This window comes from Malus domestica, chromosome 10 (genome assembly GCF_042453785.1).
Source record: "Malus domestica chromosome 10, GDT2T_hap1".
Classification (NCBI taxonomy): Eukaryota; Viridiplantae; Streptophyta; class Magnoliopsida; order Rosales; family Rosaceae; genus Malus; species Malus domestica.
The window spans coordinates 6,220,138-6,238,241 of NC_091670.1; the positions used below are offsets into that span (position 1 = coordinate 6,220,138).

Sequence of the window (18,104 nt, forward strand, 5' to 3'; positions counted from 1 at the left end):
GACAATGAGATGCAAAAGCTTTGTGTTTGGACGGCGTGAGTGTGACACCATGTTTACACGCCACCCCCGCCCACCGCTATTTTGTGTTCTAAGATTATATATGTATGTATGTATGTATGTATAACTAAACTAGGTTTTAAGCTTTAAGTTTTAACAACATTCACTCCCACACTATCTCTTGAATTTATCATCTCATTTTTTGTTGTTTATATAAATAGTTTTTCAAATCCCCCTTGAGAAAAAGAGTTATCAGTTTTCAAAATACATCACTATGTAATCTCTCCAACATACCAACATATATATATATATATATATATCACATCATCACATTCTCTCCTTTCACTATCCATCTACTCCTCCCTGTCGATTCTGTTTGGTGTGCCGGCCTCTGCCATTTGGTACCATTCATCTGCTGCCACATATACAGCCGTGGCAGACTCCCAACCTGCCCGTATCAAATAGCTCATTTTCTACTGAGTTTTATCGTATTCATTTTTATTTAATTTGTATCTGCCAGATGAGTCTCGCCAAAGTCATCCATCACTTTTCGATCACTAAATTAAGGTTGGGATAATATAATGGGCTAAGCTTTCTTATTTGTTAATTAATACACTCGGGAACAAGAACAACCTTTCTTATTCATTCCATTCAGTCCTTATCAGCGGGTTAAATATATATAGATACAACTAGAAAAATATTTTTCTCTGATTTAGATAAAACCCTGTCGTCCCCTTTACAGCTATTTTTTATCTTGTTAATGTGTGGTTATAAACTAACATTGTTTTAGTTCTGTTGGAAAAGGTTTCCTTGGATTTTACTACTAAATTTCCCGGATTTATATAAGGGCCAGTAACCCTATATACCTGCAACATGGAAAGGTTGTCAGGCAGTATGTGGGGAGCTACACTTTCTTGTGCTCTTGGTGCAGATCACGATCACATTGCGGAAAGATCATAGTTAAAAACAGGAGAGCTTCAGTTGAGTTAAATGTTTTTCATTCTATACTTTAAAAGATTATTACTACAAAAAAAAAAAAAAACCTATATCCATCTCATTTCGAGCTTTTCTCAAAATACTGTGTATATCGTATTTATTTACTTTTTTTGCTTAAGCTCGATATCTTAGCCATCTCAGATTCATCTTTTTTTTTTTCAAGGATGATCTATAAATAAAGACTTGAAAACATACAGTTTTTGAAACAAAAACACTCTTGTGCTAACATGATCGTTAGTTAATACGGTGTTAACTATTTATTTGAGACCACTCAACATATATCTCCCATAATCCAAAATGTTTATTTTGTTAAGTGGTCATTCAGAGATCATCATTGCATAAAATTAGCCATTTCAAAAATTGTTTTATACCATTCAATTGTTATCATAAAAAATTTGTTTATTTATATGAAATGTTGTGTTTCTCTTTGTTCGATTATAGTTGGGTGACTATGTCGGAGAAATTTTATAATACATGTGGGTTATGAAGGGAAAACTTTGTTCAATTAAGATTATTTGAGCAACACATACAATAAAATTAACATTAAAGGCGGAACTAAGGAAAACATGACCTCAAAATTCAATCTTTAACCCATGAAAAATTCAAAAGCCTAGTGAAAGGTGAACTAAGACTCACCACAAATTGAAAAGAGAAAGGATTGAACTTCATACCCTTAAAGCACATCCTTGTTTACACAAGGTTATTACCCAAGTGAAAGGCCTTCAATCTCTACCCTTGATTTTATGTTTGCTCCTTGTAGATGTGTTGAATGGAAACTCCGAGTTTTAAAAGGATGGAACCTCTAAGTCTCCACACCAAAGATCTTTGCTCCTTGTAGACAAGAAGTTATCCATGTCTATTATCCAATGTGATTATTATCCATGAGTCCATATGATTCCTGTGAATTGATTTGGAACATTCTTCTTAAATCGTATTCACGTGCTTTGCCAAAGAATCCTGAATCATACCACAAAGTGTTCTCCTTCCAAGATTGAAGGTTAGAGATCCCTTGTTGTACACTCGCATGTCTCTATAAATAAATCAATGATCCCAACAATGCTAGGAACATACCCAAGACTGAGCATGGTCTTTGTTACATTGTTATATGATCAAAGACGTATTCATAAGGCAACCGTGGTGTCTTAGAAAAAGGACTACTTTACATTATTGCCACATGAGGAATCTTTGTTGATCATAGTTCAGTGAACTCCATAACCTTTTGAGCACCTATATGTTTGTCATAGCTAGTGTCTCACACTAATAACTTGACACAAGTCATACTCCTAATTCACATATCACATACTAACCTTTGTAGATTATTAATGCCCAATTGACAATCTTATGGCTAGAAATGTTTTAGGAATGAATATAAGAGAAAGGTCTCATTGATTTAACTATCTTAGATCACTTGTCCCTTAGGTTAATTACATTCCTTGGATTCTATTATTGATTATATACATAATATGTAAGAACACTATAACAAACATTGCCCTTCCATTAAACTAAACTAGCATTGCCTACACACTTTGTATGTGTGAATATTTTTTATTTTCATTTTTAAAATAGGAAGGAGAGAGGGAGAGTGAGAATGTGGGAGTGGGAGTGAGAAGAGAGACTTCTGTTTTTTGTTTTTTATTTTTTAATATTAGATATATGCTAAATTCACCTGCAAGTGAAACTTCAATAAAAAACGACAAAATTATTTGGTTTTATGAAATTACATTATTTCATATCATTTTTTTTCTGTGATAAAAGACTAAATAGTCTTTTCACTCTCTTTTCGTTGACAAAGAGGTTTTTATTAATAAGTAGTTTAGATAAGAGTTTAACAACATAAGTATTCCTAAAACTGTTACATTAAATGAGTGGCTTTCAGGGTATACTTCAAACATATTATGGTTATTGTAAGGGATGAAAGACTATTTTAAGGCATGTAGTAACAAAATTATGTGTTTGTCAAAGTTTTGCACACTCCTAATACCCTTAACCCTAATATTCAAAGAATGTTTACAAGGTGACTCAAGATTCCTAAGAGATAACATGCGCACTTTGTTAGATCCTAGAAGCATGTATATGTGTGTTTTCATACATCTTACTCATGTTAAAATCTGCAGAGATTTGCCCCTATATATAAGTAATGTGTATCTTCAAATAATGTGTAACTCTCCAGTTACACCCATTGAATTAGACACATTGCTTCACCAAAAGTTCCCTATAGGAAGCTATTCTGCGCCTTGCAATGTGACAAAAAGTCACTAATCCCTTGGCTTTACAATTCTGCAGAAATTATTTTTCCGAAGAGGGGGAAAAAAAAACTACTTCATTTAAAGATTATCCTTGTAAATTTTCACAAATCCAAATCATTTTGCCATTTGATCATTGCTTTGAACATTTCGACGTCTATATATATAAAGTGTCCAATTCCGTTGAGTAATCCCTTAAATAAGCTTCTTTGTAGAGCTCACTCCACATCATATTTCAACATACTAACCCATTCATCTTTTAGGTTCACCCCTCAAGGACCATCTTTAAAAAAAATCACCCAAATTCAAACCATTTTACTATTAGATTAAATGGTAGTCATATTATGTTTCTTTGAAAAACTGTATTTATATATTTTCTTTACTATAGTTGATTGTCTTAATGGGTTTGAATCTGTCTAATTTTTTTGCAAAGATAATTTATGAATGATATACTAAAAAGTAGAAAGTTTGGATTGTTGAAGAAAATTACGAAAATGAGCAACATAGTAAAAAAAAGTTCTTTCCTTTTCGTGAATGAATGGAAAATTATAGACAAGTTTAGGCTTGTTTGCTTATAAGTGCTTATGCACGAAATGTTTTGATTATAAACAAGTTATTTTTGAGTGAAATGTATAATATTCATTAAACATAAGAAAAAAAAAAGTTGTACAAGAGTATAGGTTACAAATTATAGAAGTTAATAACTTGTGAAAAATCTTGTCAGGACTTTTAACCTGGAATCAAGAAAAAATGAGATAAACATTACATACTTTCTTGAAAAAGTATTTGGAAATTGTTATTCTAATCTATTTGCAAAAGCAGTCAGAAACGGTTTTAGCCCTTCATGCAAGCAATGCCATGTTGGAAAATATTAGTATTTAGGTTTATTTTAGTATTTGGGTTTTGCTTGTTAGTTTAGGATTTGGGCCTAACCCATCCGAGTTAAGGTTTTTTAGGTTTAGTTTTCTATAAATATAGTTTGTAATTTAGTTTAAGAAACAAGTTAGTCACGATGTAGTCTTTTGAGATTCTATAGCCGTTTCGACATTCTTATTTGTTTAATAATATTTTTGTTAGTCTTGTTCATTGCGCACTATGATATTCAACTTGGTATCAGAGCATGTTTGATTCTTCGGGATTTAATCTGTTCTTGAACGTCGCGTGTCAATTTGTTGTCGTCTTCCGCTATTTTATTGTTCTAGTTTAGATAAATTAGTTGAAGTAAAAAAAAAAAAAATTGCCTTTGTTCATTGTTCGTCATTCGTTATTGTCCCGTACTCCAGCGTTTGATCTGCATCTCACCAGGCGCATCACCACATTGTTTCCTGCACTGCATCTGCACCCTTTGCAACCCGCGCGTTTTGCACTAGAGTTCCTGTTGCAATTGTTTGCACAGAAAAGAAAATGCGACGAAGGAGAAAAGAAGAAGGAAAAAAAAAGGAACCACAGAAAGGAAAAAGAGGAAGAATGGGAAAATAAGAAAAAAAATAAAGCCCCACACAAGCAAGGGAAAAAAATTGGTTAGAAGGCTTTGGGGTCCACTTTTGTTTGAAGTTGTAGGCCCATAATGAGTTTGTTGATGCTGTTTGGCTTGTATGTTGTTGCACACCGCAACGATTGCTCGAGTGCTTGAACTGATGACCACTCGAGTGACGTTGCGAAAGTTGGGAAAACTGGATTCATTTTCATAAGGATTGCTCGAGTGCTTGAACTGATGACCACTCGATTGGTATTGGAATCTTGCACTTGCATTGGCATTGGCACTAGCATTTGAAACTTGCACTTGCACTTATGGAATTTCATATTGGAATTGGCATTGGAAATTAGCATAATGGAGCTTGCATCCACATTTGCTTGTTGGCAAACTCATGTCGTCTACCGCCATGAGTTTGACCCGGGGGGGGGGGGGGGGTTGGAAAATATTAGTATTTAGGTTTATTTTAGTATTTGGGTTTTGCTTGTTAGTTTAGAATTTGGGCCTAACCCATCCGAGTTAGGATTTCTTAGGTTTAGTTCTTTATAAATTTAGTTTGTAATTTAGTTTAAGAAACAAGTTAGTCACGATGTAGTCTCTTGAGATTCTGTAACCGTTTCGACATTCTTATTTGTTTAATAATATTTTTGTTAGTCTTGTTCATCGCGCACTTTGATATTCAACATGTCAAACATCCCTAATAACACAGAGGTAAAGGAAAGAAGTACTTTGGTTCTATTGTTGAGTGCAGTCCTATATATGACTTTTCCAATTTATAGATTTTATTCAGCTTCCTTCAAGTTTGAAAATATGTAATGATTCGTAACATTATGTTTTCTTTCTGTTAAGTCTTAAAAGTTAAAGGATCAAAATTAGTGTTACAGACCCATACCACAAGAGTAAAGAGACTTTTAACCAAGGACTACTCTATCTTGCAAAACCTTGAACCATCAAAATGTCAGCAAGTAAAGCTTGATAAACTTTTAGCTTCTCAATTGCCCCAACCCAACGCTAATACCCTTTTATTACCTACTAGCTGTTGTTTTCAATCCATATTCTTGAAATTTAATTATCCCACAACCTTTCCATTCAAGGTTGAATCATCTAGATATATGATATATATCATCATGAACCTAATCTATTAAAATCATCACATTCTGATGCGATCTACCGACTTTCCTTTATTAATCTATATGTGTTTATTTTTGTATTTTACATAACATTACTCAACGACCATGGTATTAGAAATCGCTTTCATCTTGATTAGTACAAGCTAGCAGGATTAATTGGTTAAATTAATACCTTAATCATTTGGTTTAAAGACTAAGACTAGTATATGCTACAGCATTAGCTGCAGGTACCCTTTTTTTTAATTAATTACTAAAAGTTAACATACAAATGTTGCTAGGGTTTATGATGGATGGCGTGGAATCAAGAAAAGCTTTGTGCATAGGATCTTATACTAGATTCTGCTGTTTAACTGAATATTTAAAGGTGACCCTTCTAATGACTACTGTATAAAAAGTTGAAATGAATTAGGCCGAGATAAACAAAAACGAGATTGTTGGCGCAATGAGCTTATATGGGTGCATGGGTTCTCCATGAACTTAAGGTTAGTTGATTTTCACTAATTAAGCAGGCAACCACATGCACTTAGCCTTCTCATTTTTAATTAGGGTATTACGTACGTACTTGACCACTAGTTGTTTTCTTCTCTCTTTTGGTATATAATTAAATTCTCCTTGGCAGACATGACCTCAAGCTGACTAGAGTATTGTGCTCCATCATCTTCATCAAAACTTAAATTCCTATCTAGATAGTTTAAATGAATTTAATGTTAAAACTCTTGCTATTTTTTAGCATTCTGATCAAGTTTTAAAAAAACTTGAAAGACGTCCAAGTTAATTAATTATATATATATTTTTTATTTTAAAAAATAGAAGTTTAACTACACAATATTTGTCATAATGTAAGGAGTAGGGACTACTATGCAGTACTTCTTTGGTTGTGAATCATTAGTGCCAGCATGCATAAGAGGAAAAAAATAATAAACATAATATTTTTCTTTAAAATATGTAATGTCACAGATACATTATTATAACATGTGAAATAATAATGCCATCCATTGTTACGGTGCACACAATAATCTTTCGTTTTATACATGCTGGCGTATAAACGCATGCATGAAAAATGTAATCAAGAGAGAAGCATGTGGATAGCTCATGTATCCTCCATGACCTCAGTTTTGTGTGAACAAGGGTTGACGGAGGAACCATTCATTATTCCTTAGGATTTCAAAACAAGAATGACAATCATGGTGGCAGATCTCATTTGATGGATTTCAGCACAGAATTGAACTTTTGAATATTATAAGTACCCCTAGTTAGTTTTGTGAATTCTTAAGCCTATACGAGGGCTAAGAGCGAGTTATATATATGTTTTATCTGTGTATTAAGCCACAAATACTTTTGTGCACACAAATGTGAAAATGTGTTAAAAGTCTACCCAATGGCCTGCATGGTATAACAATCCGTAATAAAATAAGAGACATAATAGGGATCGGTGAATGCAAGACTTGTAATTTCATAGATTGAATATACTCTTAATACGCTTCCTCACGTGTGGCTTCTCAAATTTCAATATATAGTCTGATACTTTGGACATGGAAACATATGGCAAACAAGTGGAACTAGCTAGCTAGCTAGTGGGAGATCATAATTAGCCAACACCTTAATACAATATGTATAAACACTGCGCGCACTAAGTCGAAAGTTGATCAATTTGCAGAGGTCTGTTTCATGGCCGGTTTCGGACAGGCTTCTAACAGGATAAGTCGGTGCCATTAACCTCATCTTATAAAATTGACAACTAACTCGTTCTTTGCTGATTTTATGGTAAAACTATAAAATTACAGTTATACTATGGGAAGAATCAGATTGTAACTTGTCCTTCTGTTGGTCTACATAATTTGATGTCTATTTTTTTTTTGTCACAATCCGATCGGAGACTGGAAAACAAGCTGTAAAACGAACTAATAAAATGGTTCTCGAACTTGCAACATAGTGGCATTGTTGGAACGATTGATACACAGCAAGAATACGGTAGCTGATGGATGATGATCATCGTCATGTTTGTAATTTGTAAATGGTTAGACTCAAGAGTGGTTGGTGGGGTTGCTTTCCCAAACAAGAAATAGTGCAAAGGAAGCAATTAAGTTGGATGCTTGGGCGGTTTGTGGGACTGGGTGCCCGCGTCCCACGTACATTAATGTATTTAATTACCATAGACTATAGATTTTAGCCACATTTTCAATCCTCCTCGTAATATCCCCTATCTGTATATCATACTTGCAACAAACATTCTAGAATATATATATATATATATATATATATATATATATATATATATATATATATATTATATGATAAAATGTTGAACAAGCTTGAAGAAAATGACTTAAACATGTTCCAGGAGAGAGAGAGAGAGAGAGAGAGAGAGAGAGAGAGAGAGAAGGGTGATCATGACATGTCTCCTCACACACCCAAGTTGTCCCTTTTATATTTGCCCTAAATGTATCTCAAACGTAGAGGTCTTGATGATTACTTGTGGGGTTTGAACCCTTTGTCTGTTCTTGTTCCTGTACGCGAGATCCCTTTTACACTTACAAGCGACAAGTACAATATATTCATCTTCACGGGTGTGATATAGCAACCAACCATAATATAAATAGAAGTGTGATACTACTTTTTTTGTATATTTGCAAGACAACTCAGTTACACCCCTACTTCGGGTATAACGGTAAAATCTTAAACTACCATAGGAGTGTGTTTCATGTTGCAGATGATTTCTACGTAGTATTTTTTTTTTTCATGCGGGTCTCTGTACTTTTTTGGTATTTAGATCGAATAAAGTAAAAGATAATTAATAGATCCGCAACTTTACAACGTTTGGTTGGCTATATTGAGTTTTTATAGTTAATGACCATCTCAAAGATATATGAAAAGGTGAGTTCGAAAACCTCATTTATTTCAAGGCTTTGTTGTTTTTATTTCACTTTGATTAGACACGTTGGAGCTTCCTCTCCTGGATGTGCCTCCTAAGGGAAACTCAGCTCTTGCAACTTGTGGTGAGATTTTTTAACTCTATATATGGGTTATTTTCTTGATGCTTTCTTCTAGAGGCTAAACCTTCGTACTTTTTTATGTGGAGCTTCATGTAGTCAACAATTACGGAGATGTGAATTCCATCTAAGGCTCCAAGATAATTCTAAAATATAGGTAAATTAGTTAGTTGACAATAACACACCCACCCACAAATATAAACCAGAAAAAAAAAATGAAGAAGATGAATTTTGATCTTTAGTACCTCAAACGTCCCCATCTGTTTAAGTTTGCACCTTGAAGATCACATTTAAAATATCCAAAATATTCTGAATTACGGTGCGCAACAGAGTAAATTTTTTGGTAGAATGATAGTATTAGTGAGTTCGATAATTAGTTGTTAGTAGGTGCGTGACAAAATACTCATTGCTAATTACGGTGATCAACAAAGTATAAAACTGTCTATAGTAGTTTACATGGAGAGATATTCTTTGAATAGTGATGACTCTATAATTTAAATTATGCCCAAGATGTTATAAATAGATAAAAGTTAGAGAGATAACCTTTATTATTGACAGGAGCAGCATGTGTAAAATATCTCAATGTAACTATAACACAATGGGATGACAAATAAAAGAGGGAGGGATAGATAATGATGTTATTGATCTTTCTTTGTTCTTTTTGTATATCTTGATGGTAGTTGGAGCGCTCTATTTATAGAGCAACTCCAAACAAACATATGATTACATTTTAAAATTTACAGCACACACCTTTTGAAAATACGATCTCCTTCATTTCCAAAGTCCACATTATTGTGTGGGTATTGAAAATATGTGTGGGCATTCATTAATCTACCAAATATGTTTTCAACACTCCCCCTTGGATGCCCACATATCAACATCAGTTGTCTCGTTAAAACCTTGCTTGGAAAAACCCAGTGGGAAAAAAACCATAGCGAAGGAAAAAGAGCACAACTTTACCTGGATTGTTGATATAGTGTTAAGTATGCTTATGTTGTCTCGTTAAAACCTTGATAGGAAAAATTCAGTGGGAAAAATCCTAATCGAAGGAAAAAGAGTACAACATGCATGTATCATGGATGCTCCCCCTGATATATATCTCCCCCTGATTCCCAATTCTCCAAATTTATCTGATTGGTAAGTCGACGTAATCCGATACTTTGCACTATCTTCTGAAACGTGCATTTTGGTAGAGATTTGGTGAACAAGTTTGCCAAATTTTCATTGAAACGGATTTGTTTAACTTTGTTTGTACCATACTTGACCAATCCTGAAACTACTGAGCACCGGTCAACGTTATACTGTCAAGGACCCAGAAGAGTTTCCCTCCAACCAGGAGGCCAATTACAGACGACACGTGTCGACATCAGAAGTCAATCATAGCGCAACACGTGTCAACATCAGAAGCCAATCACAACACGACACGTGTCAATGTCAGAATGAAACTAGAAACTCTCTTCTATAAATAGAGATCATTCTCTCATAATATTTCTTAATGTCATTTGTACTAAATCATTCACTAGTACTCACTAAAGAAGAGCTTGAACCTATGTACTTGTGTAAACCTTTCACAATTAATGAGAACTCCTCGACTCCGTGGACGTAGCCAATTTGAGTGAACCACGTACATCTTGTGTTTGCTTCTCTGTCCTTATCCATTTACATACTTATCCACACTAGTGACCGGAGCAATCTAGCGAAAGTCACAAATTTAACACTTTCTGTTGTACCAAAGTCCTCACTGATTTTGTGCATCAACAGACTTCAATAACTTTAGCCTTCTGAAGCTCATATGCACTGAAAAACTTTAGAGATATGTGTTTAGTCTTATCGCCCTTGATGAATCATTCTTTCATTTGGGCAATATAGGCTGCATTATCTTCATAGATGATAGTTGGAGTGTCTGTCTTTGAAGGTAGACCACATGAATTCCGAATATGATGGATCATTGATCTTAACCAAGAACATTCATGACTTGCTTCATGTAAAGCAAGTATTTCTGAATGATTTGAAGATGTAGCAACTAATGTTTACTTTGTTGAGCTCCAAGAGATTGTTGTATCTCCATTCTTGAACACATATCCATTTTGTGAGTGAGCTTTATGCGGATCAGAGAGAAAACCAGCATTTGCATATCCAACAAAAACCTGGTCATTTGTGGATTTCTTTGAGTAGAAGAGACTTATGTCTGTTGTCCCACGAAGGTATTGCAATACATTTTTGACTCCCTTCCAATGATGAATTGTTGCAGTAGAGATATACCTTGCTAACAAGTTTATTGAAAAAGCTATATTTGGTCTAGTACATTGTGCTAAATACAATAAAGCACATATTTCACTCAAATATGGTACTTCTGGACCAAGGACCAATTCATTATCTTCTTTTGGATGGAATGGATCTTTTTTAACATCCAAAGAATGAACGACCATTGATGTGCTTAGTGGATAAGCCTTTTCTATGCCAAATCGCTTCTGGATTTTTTCAATGTAAACTGATTGGTGGACCAAAATTCCACTAGCACAATGCTCGATCTGCAGGTTAAGACAATATTTTGTTTTTCCAAGGTCTTTCATTTCAAATTTGCTTTTCAGATATTCAGTAGTTTTATTGAGTTCTTCAGGGGTTCCAACTAGGTTCATATCATCACATATATTGCCACTATAGCAAATATAGAGTTGGATTTCTTAATGAACACACAAGGGCAAATGACACTGTTGGTATACCATTCTTTGATCAAATACTGACTGAGATGATTATACCACATTCGTTCAGATTGTTTCAGCCCGTACAATGATCGCCTTAAGTTGATTGAGAGCCTACCCCGTGGTTTGTTAGTTGTTTCAAGGAACTTAAGTCCTTCTGGGACTTTCATATATATGTCAGTATCTAATTCTCCATATAGATACGCGGTGATGACATCCATAAGTTGCATGTCAAGTTTTTTCTGAAACCACTAAACTTATTAAGTAACGGAATGTAATTGTGTCCATTACATGAGAGTATGTCTCATCTTAATTAATTCCAGTTCTTGGCGAAAAGCCTTGTGCAACGAGTCGTGCTTTATATCTTGCAATCTCATTTTTCTCATTGCGTTTCCTTATAAATACCCATTTGTACCCCACGGGCTTTACACCTGGGGGGGGGGGGGGTTTGGACTACTGGTCCAAAAACATTTTGCCTTTCTAAGGAATTTAATTATGCCTGGATTGCATCTTTCCACTTAGGCCAATCTTGTCTCTGTTTGCATTCATCAACAGAGCGGGGCTCAAGATCATCACTTAATATGATTTCAGTGGCTACTGCGAATGCGAATGCGAACATGTCGTCGATGATTATTTCATTCTAATCCCACAATTCATTAGTACAAGCATAATTTATGGAGATTTCTTTGCTTTCATATACCTTTGTTTCTTCAGGTACATGTGTCTCATCAAGGACATTTTCTTTTTCTGAAAGTACAGAATCATGAATTGTGGATTTGTCATTCATTTTCTCTTCTTGAATGATTTCATTTAGATTCAGTTGTGCCCTCGTCTTTCTCTTTTGAGGGGCTAAATTTTTTGAACCTGAGGGTCTACCACGCTTCAGGCGTGCACCAGATGAATCATTTGCTGCCACTTTATTTAGTCCAACAGGGACATCAATTCTTGCAGGTGCATTTGCAGCTGGTATATGTGATTTTGTCATTTTCATAGCATCATTAAATGTATCTGGCATTTGATTGGCAATACTTTGAAGATGAAAGATCATTTTTACTTCATTTTCACATTGAATGCTTCGAGGATCAAAATGAGATAAGGTGGGAACAACTCATGTCAGCTCTTGCCGTTCTTCTGGAACGGTCTTTTCTTCCCCTAATAATGGGAAGACTGTCTCATCAAAGTGACAATTAGCAAAATGAGCTATAAACATATCACCTGTCAAGGGTTCCAAATATCTAATGATAGATGGTGAATAAAAACCCACATAAATTCCCAGTCTGCGCTGAGGTCCCATTTTAGTGTGTTGTAGTGGTGCAATAGGCCCATAAACAGTACAACCAAAAACTCGTAAATGTGAAATGTTTGGATGATGCCCAAACACGAGTTGCATCGAGGAGTATTGGTGGTTGGCTATAGGTCTCAATCGAACCAATGATGCAGCATGTAAAATGGCATGTCCTCATGCAAAAACTGGCAATTTTGTTTTCACGAGCAGAGTGCGAGCTATTAACTGAAGTCGTTTGATCAATGCTTCTGCTAAACCATTTTGAGTATGGACATGAGGAACAAGGTGTTCAACATCAATGCCCAATGTTATGAAGTAATCATCAAAGGTTTGGGATGTAAATTCACCAGCGTTATCAAGTCGGATTGACTTAATGGGGTAATCTGGGAACTGTGCTTGCAACTTAATTATTTAAGCAAGAAGTCTTGCAAAAGCTATATTCCGAGTAGATAAGAGATAAGCATGTGACCATCGGGTAGATGCATCAACCAAAACTATAAAATATCGGAATGGTCCACATGATGGTTGAATAGGCCCACAAATATCCCTTTGAATTCTTTGTAGAAATGATGAGGATTCAGCATCAACCTTTAGTTGTGATGGTCTAATTACCAACTTTCCTTGAGAACAAGCCTTGCAAGGGTTATCATTTGAGATAGCAATGTGTCTGCTTAATAATGGATGTCCATTAAAGTTGGTAATGATTCTACGCATCATGGTGATCCTGGATGACCTAGACGGTCATGCCAAAGCATGTAAACTTTTGAATCAATGAACTTCTGGTTCATGATAGTATGTGATTCAACTGTATTTATGTATGTATAATACAATCCACTCGTAAAAAAATGCAACTTCTCTAAGATACGCTTCTGGTATCATTGGAGGTAATGCATAGATACTCCACATTTTCTGCACTTTTTGTTTCAATGTGGTATCCATTTAAACGTATGTCTTTAAAACTCAACAAATTTCGAGTAGATCGAGTAACATACAACGCATTCTGTATGGACAATATTGTTCCATTTGGTAACATGATCTGGATTTTCCCTGAGCCTTCAATTACATCTGATTAGCCTGATATTGTTGTTACTCTTACTTTTGTACGCATCAATCTTGATAAATATTTTCAATCTCGAAGTATTGTATGCGTGGTTGCACTGTCTGCAAGACAAATATCTCCGCCATTTCTCATTTTTTGAGAATGACCATAGTTTTTATCCATGCTCTCTGAGTAAAGGGAATCATGGTTCAAAGCAATTTATAATAGGAAATTTAAATGCCACTTTTATTGAATTTGAAATGCTAGTTTTAAACTACAAGTTCAGTACATCAAACATAAATGATTCAGTTGGACCGGTATACTTCATTCCCCCTTTCCATAATGAAGTCTGAGACATCTAGGCGGGTTATGTTCAACTGCCCTAATAAGTCGCACACTAGATAAGGTATATCCATTGGTTTAGCTTGGTCGAGAAAATTGGTCTCGACACCCTTTTCCTTGATAAAGGCTTGATATAGATCTACTAGATGTTTTGGGGTACGACAAGTACGCGCCCAGTGCCCATTGACACCACACCTATGGCAGGCTCCTTTAGAGTTTTTGGGAGCATTGTTCATATGAGCTTTGCCTTTGTGGCGATTCACATTTTTGAAGCTCGAGCCTGAATTATGCCTTGGAACCTGGTTATGAAACTGGACACCATGATTCTTGCCTTTTGATGTGAAGATTAACTAGCACTCAAATTAAACCCTCTTTTTATCAATTGTAGCAATGTATGTAAGTAGGGATCGTTCTAGACCGGGGATTAGGAGGGATTGCAAAATCACTTGGAATTGACTCAAAAACGTAAAAACAAGTTTAAAACACTAAAATAGACTCAAAGAATGCAAAACTAAACTTTAAAACACCAAAACAAACCAAAAGACTCAAAACAAACAAGTTTTGACTCTAAAAACAAGATTTAAAAGCAAGGGGTTTGGTTTTGACGAATTTAACTTTTAAAACAGAAACTTTGAAAACAAACTTGACAAAAACGATTTGATGGAAATTAAGATGGTGAAAGGCTAGTTAGAGGGTTCCTTCTCCACATATGAAACATATGCATGCGACTCGATTCCCAGTTACTCTTTCAACAAACCATGAATGACAATGCCCCAAATTAACTAGATTGCACCAATTAATTCTCAGATTTCCCTAGATTCATTGAATTGAATGGAATACGCATTACAACCAAATTATTCTTATCAAGGACCCTAACTATGGAATACGCATGATAGAGACACATATCAAAGATCATTAAGTTCAATGGAAATCATAAGCATTGACGAGGCATTCATAACTATGGAATACGCATGTTACTCTTGCCAAGGATTTACTTAACACAATCGTGACTAGCGACTTTTACTACTTATGAATATAAGTTAATAACGATTAGGTGAAATTCCCTTATACTCTAGCATCAAATTCATGCATGCAAACTAAGTGTCGACCCTCAATCAACATACATAAACATGTTATCAATCAAATAGATAAGTAAACCACATTCACGATTTATGAAATCATAACTGGAGAAAATCAAGTCATATAAAACATATGATCATGGCTTTGAATTCCCCTCTAACTATAAAGAAATTAGTTCCTCATGTTCGCAAATAAACAAAGATAATTAAATTTAAACATTGACATAAAGATAGAAAACACCTAGAAACGCTCCAACAATCCAAGCTCCTTGAATGGCATGCACGGCTCCAAGAATCTCCTTCCTTTTCCTTTGCAAACTCACGGCACAAGAGGGATGTTTGGGTGAATGGTGTAGTGAAAATGTGGTAGAGGGTGGTGAATGATCTGTGCAGCAAGGGATGGTATTTATAGGCTGAAATTCGCAGCCCCTATGTAGCAAAGGAAAAGGATTTAAAGGCCTAATTTGTATAGGATAATAACACACAATCCTTGAAGGAAAAGGCTAAGGCTTTTAGAAACCAAGGGGGAAAGGAATAATCAGGTTTCTAGAAGTTCTAGAAAGGTTTGGGGCGTCACTTTTGTAGGACAAGGGATAAGGCCTTCTAGAAAGGTTGTTTTGTGGCTAATTTCTAGAAAAAACAAGGGATAAGGTGTGGCACCTTTGTAGGAAGGGATAAGGCTTCTAGAAATCAGGTTTTAAGTCTCCAAATAGGAAAAGAAATCCCTTTTGTAGCTGAAATATAGGTAGATTATGATTAGGATAAGATAGGATAGGATAAGGTTATGGATAATGTTTTGGATAAGGTGTCTTCACTTGAGCTGATTCTTTGGCTTTAACTTCCCTTCTTCAAGTAGGAAACCTTGTTTGAGTAGGAAACTTCAATCTTCTAGGAATCCAACTTCACTTAGGAATCATTCTTCAACTAGGAATCCTTCTTCAACTAGGAATCCATGCTTGACTAGGATTTCATCTTCAATTAAGCACTTTCCCACTTCAATTAGGAAACTTTGCATCTTCAAGTCTTCAACTTTGAAACACATTCCTAGCTTCTTCAATCCTTCAAATTCGTCCATTCTTTGTGCTCCACATGCATGAGCTCCATTCTAGCTCAATTTTGCTCCAAAATGCTCCAAATTGCATCTTTTTGCTTACTTTGTCCTTAAAAACCTGAAAACACATAAAACTTGCTTAAAAGACGACTTTAACTAAGAAAATACCATAAAAGTGCATAAGAACTAGCTAACTAAGGCGCATAAATATGCTCCTATCACCTTTCCCGTTCCACCATCCTTACCTGTGGCCACGTCCTCATTTATGAATATTGCCACCAGAAGATGTGGCGTTCACTTCGAGGGAAGCAGCATTCACTTCTGGGAATGGTGCAGATCCAGTAGGTTGAGACTGATGATTTTTCAGCAGGAGCTCATTGTTTTGTTTAGCAACCAAGAGCACAGATATCAGCTGGTTGTATTCAGTGAAACCTCACTCTCTATACTACTATTGTAGGAGCACGTTTGAGGCATGAAAGGTGCTGAAAGTATTTTCCAGCATATCTTCCTCAGTGATGGTTTCCCCACAGAGTTTCATCTGGGAGCTAATTTTGAACATTGCAGAATTCTACTTAGCCATTAACTTGAAATCCTGTATCCTTAGGTGAGTCCACTCATAACGAGCTCTTTGAAGAATAACTGTTTTCTAGTGATTATATTTGTTTCTCAATGCCTTCCAGAGAGCTAACAGATCTTCAACTGTTAGGTACTCGCTCTTTAGTCCTTCATCAAGGTGGTGACGGATAAAGATAATGGCCTTCGCCCGATCTTGAGAAGATGCACTTTTCTCATCATTGATTGTTTCTCCAAGATTCCCTGCCTCCAAATGGATCTTGACATCCACTACCCAGGTAAGGTAGTTTTTCCCAGTAATGTCCAAGGCAACAAAATCAAGCTTTGCCAAGTTTGCCATTTTATTTTCTAAAAGAAAACTGAGATGTATAAGAACTTGCAGTAATATGTATTCTGAAGGTATGTAGTGTTAGAACTTCTGGTTCTTACAAATTTTTCATTTTGATCTTTAGGCCAAAATGATAAGCACTTGAAACTTTAGGCTCGAGATTTTTAAGATGAATGAGGAGGGCAATTATACCACACCATTCTCATAACATAGGATGGGTGATTATTCTGCACCATTCAAGTAGTAGGAAAATTTAAATACGCAGAGCAGAATGGGCGATTGTACCGCATCATCTTGGATTGCAGTAAAATTAACATAAATAAACACTGGGTTGGTAGTTAGGAGCTACACCAAACAAGAAATCAAAGTTACACCAAACAAGAAATCAAACATATAAGTAACTGTTAGGTTGAGAACTAGAAGCATGCATGATGCAAACAGTTCTTCGCGAGGGTATATCCAGCAGTTGAGGCAGAGGAAGAAGAAGAACAGTAAAATCCTTAGAGGAAACATTTTTTTCTTTTTTCTTTCGGTGAAGAGAAATGAGAGAATGATTAGAGAGTCGTTATGATAATGTGTTATAAATAGGTAAAAGTTATAAAGATAACCTTTAATAGTGGTAGGAGCGAAGCAGGTGTAAAATATCATACTGTAACTATAATACAAGGGGATGACATATAAAAGAGGGAGTGATAGATAATGATATTATTGATCTTTCCTTGTTCTTTCTGTATATCTTGATAGTAGTTGGAGCGCTCTATTTATAGAGCAACTCCAAACAAACGTATTATTACATTTTGAAATTTACAGCACACACCTATTGAAAATACGATCTCCTTCATTTCCAAAGTCCACATTACTGTGTGCGTATTGAA

The 18,104-nt window shown here is 35.3% G+C and overlaps 1 protein-coding gene across 1 annotated transcript; it reads right to left on the reverse strand.

Annotated features, from left to right (window-relative positions):
• Positions 1-16,587: 16,587 nt before the first annotated feature.
• LOC139188516 (uncharacterized) lies at positions 16,588-17,241 on the reverse strand. The gene is made up of 2 exons (XM_070806101.1): positions 17,002-17,241; positions 16,588-16,740 (listed from the first exon to the last, which is right to left on the reverse strand). The coding sequence occupies exons 1-2, from the start codon at positions 17,239-17,241 to the stop codon at positions 16,588-16,590; spliced, it is 393 nt and encodes a 130-aa protein (XP_070662202.1).
• Between the last annotated feature and the right edge of the window lie 863 nt (positions 17,242-18,104).